Consider the following 6,610-nt stretch of genomic DNA (forward strand, 5'->3'; position numbering starts at 1 on the left):
CACCCTTTGCCATAAGGATCTATTCCAGCGCAAGAGAACTGTCCCAGCTCTGCTGCGGGAGGGACCCTCTGTGGTGGAAAGATTTTCTCTTCAAGAGATAATTTGCAGTCTTCCGAATCAAAGTTTAATCTTATTTTGTCCCTTTTTCTGTAGTCCAAATCTTTCTATGCTTTTCCTTTACAAATCTTCATTCAGGGCCTACAGGCTGGCAAAGAAGAGGAGGTCTCATGAGTAAATAAATACCTGGGAGAAAACCCAAAAGGAACCTTACACAGTATTGTATCTCTGTAATTATTAGGAAACTTGCCATTCCTGTTTTCATGCCAGCAGACAGGTAATTAAAGCGTAACAGTAGCATTAACTTCTTGGTTTCCCAGTAACAAAGACATGCTATAGGTACGTATATGAGGATGGGGTTAGTTCATATTTGCAAGATAGAAATATTTTCTAATTGAATCTGATGAAATGGCTGAAGATAGGCTGCCAAAGTAGAAACATTACCACCACAAATTTGAGTAACGAGTAACAGAAATCAGCGTTTGTTCAACTCAACAAATGCTCAACGCATTCAGGCATCAGCATCCCTAAGAAGCGTTGTTCAGTCCTCTCAAGGTCAAAGAATTTGAACATTACATCGCCGTTTCTTATTGCATTTGTTTTAATTGAAATAAAACAGGTGAGTCTGTCAATGCCTGTTGTTTTATGTTTTAAAAACTTCAACCATACCACACAACATCCTTTGGGGGGTGAGGGTTTCCTGAGAATATTCCTTGTGAACAATCAACTTTTTATAGTTAAAATACACTTCTGCATTGTGTTTGATTGGTTAAGACTAAAATAAATTCTGAAGTGACTATAATAATTGGTATTTGCTATATATAATTGAATTTTTCTGTGCAATTAATTGCTAACCTTGAATAATTCAGATAACTTTTGGTAAATCATTAAAGAATCAGACTTCCAGGTAACTGTTACTCAATTCTTACTATATCATATGTAAAAAGAACTGAACTGTTATAATTAAGCTCACATAGTCGTCTTTCTCACGACAGTTTCTTTCTGTGTAAAGACCATCACCAAAAGCCCTGATGGCCTGTATATATCATTCATTTGTTAAATTTAGCACAGCTCTTGTCTTGGACTGACATTTAGAGAAAATACAACATGGAATTTCCAACTTTTAATTGATGTTTACCAGAATCCTGTGCAGCATCTCCTCCTCCTATACTACGACTTGTGAATGGGGCTGGTATCAGTGATTTAGCGAAGCAAGCACTTCATATTAGAGCCATTTATGATTAGCATTGCCAAATTGCTGGTACTGAGTCATTTACTAATGCCTAAGAAAACAGAAAAATATGTGAATGCTGCTGCTGTTTCAGGATTTTAAGGGAAGAAAAATCTTGAAAGTAGATTCAAATCAAGGAGCAATAGATTGTTTAAACAATCAATTCAGAGAAGACTATTTTTTCAGGTTATGCCCTTAAGAAATGCACGTGACAAATAACTGCAAATCTCTTGCAATCAATGTGACTTTTTTCCCACCAACTTCAGAAGACAGTCCCCAAATTAATGAAAAATTCTCTATCAATGTACCTCTGAACTGTTCTAGACACATTGGGGTATACAGTTAATAAGTACGGATATTTTAATCCGGTTGTGAATTCTTCTCAGACACTTTCACTCTGAAACGATGCTTCTAAAAGCAAATACAGTGGGAATACTGATAGATTCACAGAGACACCCATAAAACCAACAGACATTGAAATAACTGAAATGTTGCGAGTTAGGTTATTTTCAACTGCCAAAATCTACTCTACTCGCTTCCCTATGATTTTAACAGCAGTGGTAAAACTGATCAAAGACTTTTTTATTCCCATTGCTGCCGCTTTGTGAAACTATGAGCAATGACAAAGGCAGAATATCAATCCTTATGTCATTCAATACTTTCTGAATAGAGAGTGTGTATCTCCACAAACATGAAAACAGAAATTTACTTTTAAATTTTGTGACAGATAAGCCATATCTGCCATTAAGAGCTTATTATTCCTCACTGAGCTATGTGCTGGTGCATAATTTAGTTTGACAACATTTGCAAGCATGAAAAATTTTCAAGCAATAGCAAGTATTGCCTACCACCCAATTACTTGCCAGAACGGATTTCAAAATACAAAATTATTATTTTTAAAGTTAATTTCATGTAGAAAGAAAGAAGTCATTATCAGTTTTGAGTATGTCACAGTACGTCTACAAGAAACACCGACAGAACGGCGTCCAAAACTTCCAAGACTCAGATTTGTAACTCCAGCAGTGGAATGGAAGGGACAAAAGGACTTTGGGTTGGGATTTGGGGGAGGGACCTAGAAGAAATGAAGATTGTCTAAATGCATCTCAGGGCTTCTCAGCAGACTAAGATGTAGTGCCTTCTCCTCCCCATCCCCTCCACCTTGTATGAAAACAAGCTAAATGTAAATTTTACAAGTTCTCCCTTAAAAGTTAGTAACATTCAAGTATTTTACAATTTAACAAGTTTGAAAGAGTTAGTTCAGGATGCATTGACAAATGACAATCTTTTAAACTCTAAATTTCTGATTTGTGTCTCAGCCAAGAAGCAAAGTCTCAACATAGGACATTATGGCGGTCTGAAGGACTGCTATCAGCATAGGTAGTGATCTCAGTTGAGTTCACAATACTTAACACAGTCGCATCATAAAAACACATTCCCAGCTGCCCGAGTCTGCAACTCCACCAGCAGCTTTGGCACAAAGGGAAATGTGGCCACCCTGACAGTAAGCCTTCCAACTCATGCTTTAAGCACAGGAGCTGGAGAACGGGCACTACTGAAATTAATTGTTGCTCTTTAGTTCTGAAAGTATCTTATACAGTTGGGCTTCCCTTAGGCATGGCATTCATGAAGGAATACAAGACAAATACACTTTGAAAAACTGTCATAAAAAGCAGTACTAATATTAAGATGCACTGAAGGTGACTAAATGGACATCAGACACCTATGAAAATTATTTCAACACACCTATGGAAGCTCTATTAGATTATCATTTTCTAAAATAGTAATTTGTTACTCTTGGGGCAAACAGAGAAGAATATGCAAATACCCATGGCTTTGGGTATTCCGTTTTGTTTAGGAGGTACCTGTTCAGCAGCAGACTGGACTGCCAGTTGGATAAATAAGGGGAGTCAATGCACACCAGAAAAGGTTCCTGACATTTTTTGTGGGTTTTGGTTGCTGGTTATATTGCTCATGTACAGTTCTAGAGTATGACTCACATAACGGCCAGAAATTCATTGAGCGTTAATGTCTTGAAGAAAATCCTTATCCCGTTCAGAGAGAAACCTTTTAACCTTATGTAGAAAATTATACTTCCTTCCACTAATGCCAATGTCAAAATTTTATCTTTGCAATGAGCATATTTGATAATTAATGCCAGCAAGATCAGACAAAGTGAATTTCATTTTCTGATTACAATGCATAGTGTGCTTTTAATGCTCTACATTATCCGAGGTTGCAGTGCAGCTTGCCTAATACCATCAAATCTGAGAAGCTCTTGAGCAAAATATTTGGGCAACAGCAATGTCACTCATGGAATTTATGGACACAGACTCTTTCTCTTCCTTTTTGCTACAAAGCAAATGTTGAACCAAAGCAGACTGGTATCTCAGTGGCTACTGAGGCTTTCTTTATAATTATTACAGAAAAAGTACCTTATTCTCAAGTCATTGTGAAACTACTACACACAGTAGAAGAGAACACACAAAGTACATGTATCCTTTAGTAGCTCTTTCTGAGGTTAAGAAAACTACTAAGAAACCGTGCAGTATGAAAAGATGCACACATTTTATTATTAAGTAAGCGTCACCTATCCAGCAGTCCCAGCACATGGAAAGTAAGTCTCAATGTGCACATTCTCCATGGACAGTAGTCTCAAATTGAATCCACAAAGGCTCAGAGTCCTAGGCTTTACTCAAATATACCATAGCTTTTAGAAAGTTTTAGCAATGTATTCATGTTCTAAACAGCACAAAAGTTTAAGTATTCTGAATTTTTCCATTTTTGCATGAAATTTAGTTATCACAAAGTTTGACAAATGCAACCAGTCTTTCAAGAGTGGCAGAGAGAAGGTTAACGAGCCACACCACCACTTGGATTGTGCAGCAGACATCTTTTTGCTCTTGCACACATTCACTGTCCTACCTATGAAAGTGAGTGGATGATAAGGGAAGAAAATAAATTTCCCTTTGCAGTCATCTCCAAGTTGAAACCTTGATTTGAAACATCCTTAATTTGCTGTCATAGTGCCAAGGTGCAGTGCTATGTTGTTCTATACATACCAGCACAGAGTGCAGTCTCTGCAAAACTTCTGAAGTGCAAACATCAAGCACAGCTATCCTCAGGTAGACAATTCTTAAGATATAAGAAGGTTGCAAACAACATTCAGCAACTGAGGTACTGATACCTGCTTCACAAATGATCCATCTTACTACATTTGTAAATTAGACATGAAAAAACAGCACTAGATACATAGCATAACTCATATATTGTGATGAAACTGTCTTGAGCGCTTTTGATTTTAACCTTTTGCATTAACTCTGAATAGGGCCTCAAACATCTCTAATCAAACTTGATATCTACCGATTTTCTACTACATTAACATGCACGTTATTCCTGGACTTATCTAAAACTCTTTCTTTTACAGAAGCATGGATAACGACAGTATCTCTTCAGCTGAATTCATCTCCTCTGTCTTTATGGGCTTACAGGAAAGATCTGAACCTGAGTTAATTGATTAGATTCCCTTTCTAGGCACATGGAGGAAAAACCAGATTTTTTAATTATTTTTTTTCCAGTCATTGCTCATCTTATCCTGCAATAGATATCTAAAACACGGTAGAGGAATCCTGCTCCAAAGCATGCACTTATCTCCAGTAACTACAGAAGGAGTCAAGGTGACTAGCTGATCTATACACATGCACATTGTGGGCACCTACAGCTAGACAAAATGAAGGTCATCTTTAGTAACTAAATGTTTTCTTAGAAAGCCACAATATCATGACTTCAAATAACCTTGCTTATTTCTAGACAAGAAGCATTCCTTGAAAATGGGATGCAATATTTCCAATATACAATGAGCTATGTGCTGTGCCTATAAATAAGGCCTTTTTTTGGTTTAAATAAATCAAAAATATCAAACAATGTTTTCCTACCGTGGCAGGAGCCATCCACTTCTTCATATCCTACACTGCAGATGCATCGTCCTAGAGGCACAAGCCAATCCCCATCTGCTCCACAATACAATTTTGGAGTATCACGTTCCTCAGCGCTCTTCACGCAGGAGCCCCGTACTTCCACCAAAGAAGAAGAATCAACCCTTGGAATAGTATCAGGAAACATCGCCAAGTTACGGACTGTGAAAGGGCACTTTTTGTAATAAACACGGACTGAGACCAAAGCAATGCATGCTCCAATGTCCTGAAAAGCAAGGTAAAATCCTTTCTTGTTTATTGGCCCAACCTCACGAACTTCTGTATTGAGTTTAAGAATGCGGTCACCCAAGTCCATCTGGGTAAAACTCTCATCAGCTGCAATAGTATCAATTTTAGTGTACTGGTTTGGCTTGAATTTTACTCCATGAGACTCGTCTGACTCCATGTAGTAGAGATTGAAAGTTTCCTTGCAGGTTCCCAGTACCCATGGAATACTGTTGCAGTCCCTCAGGGTGAACTTCATTTCCACATAAATTTTCTGTGCAGCGTCACGGGAGATCCAGTTTGTTTGAAGCCAGTTGTTTTGGTTTGGTTCCATCACATTACATACCTGGTAAGTATGAATGGGACGATTGTGTTCATCCATTTCAGTTATGGCATCCCACTGGAAAGAAAATAAAGTTGTTCGAAAATTAAGAAAAACGTGTATACTGCATATACACAGAGCACATGTATACATGCACATGCATCTCATGTATACGCACCTACGGCTTAACTAAAAATAATTACTTAGTTCAGTGGAAAGACAGTAGTTAAAAGCAGATATGAACTACAGAATGGTACAAGTAGTTTTATTTCAGAAACTCTATGATAAATTTCTATTAATGAAGACATTTTAAAAAAAATCAACATGGCTCAGCAGAGGAGGGAAATACTGGTCATGTTTATACTAGCAAATTTAATAAGTCTGAGAACATTCCTGGGCATGTCATTCAATCATGTATGCCAAAAAAAATTTGCTAGAATGGTCCTGTCTGGTATGCTGGTGGGCTGGCTCTCTTGGGAGTCCTCCAAGCAATTCCCACAGCTCAGGCACGTGGCACTGCCCAGGCACCTGCAGCAGCCGGGATTGGAGACACTCTCATTTGGTGTAGGTTGTCCTGGTTTACACAATTGCTCTAGAAATATTTAACTGTATATACAGAGATGTTATATTTCCGGTTCCATAAGGTCTGTATTGCACTTATTTAAAAAAAAAAATCATATTTATCTATCTTGCTCTCACAGCCATCATGCCATTGTTGTTGCCTTTACAAAGCCTCTTTCTTACAGTTTGGAGGCGAAAGAGGAATTTTTTTTCCTCCCTTCTTCCTTCAAGGTTTTACATTAC

At 37.8% G+C, this 6,610-nt stretch overlaps 1 protein-coding gene across 1 annotated transcript; it reads right to left on the minus strand.

The window, feature by feature from the left end:
* Positions 1 to 5,146: 5,146 nt before the first annotated feature.
* Positions 5,147 to 5,884, minus strand: LOC104166153 (ephrin type-A receptor 6-like; the record flags this gene model as incomplete). The annotated part of the gene is made up of 1 exon (XM_009705993.1): positions 5,147 to 5,884. A coding segment is annotated over one exon (738 nt), but the record flags the coding sequence as incomplete, so codon positions are not given.
* Between the last annotated feature and the right edge of the window lie 726 nt (positions 5,885 to 6,610).

The sequence above is a fragment of the Cariama cristata genome, unplaced genomic scaffold (assembly GCF_000690535.1).
Source record: "Cariama cristata isolate BGI_N322 unplaced genomic scaffold, ASM69053v1 scaffold5548, whole genome shotgun sequence".
NCBI lineage: Eukaryota > Metazoa > Chordata > Aves > Cariamiformes > Cariamidae > Cariama > Cariama cristata.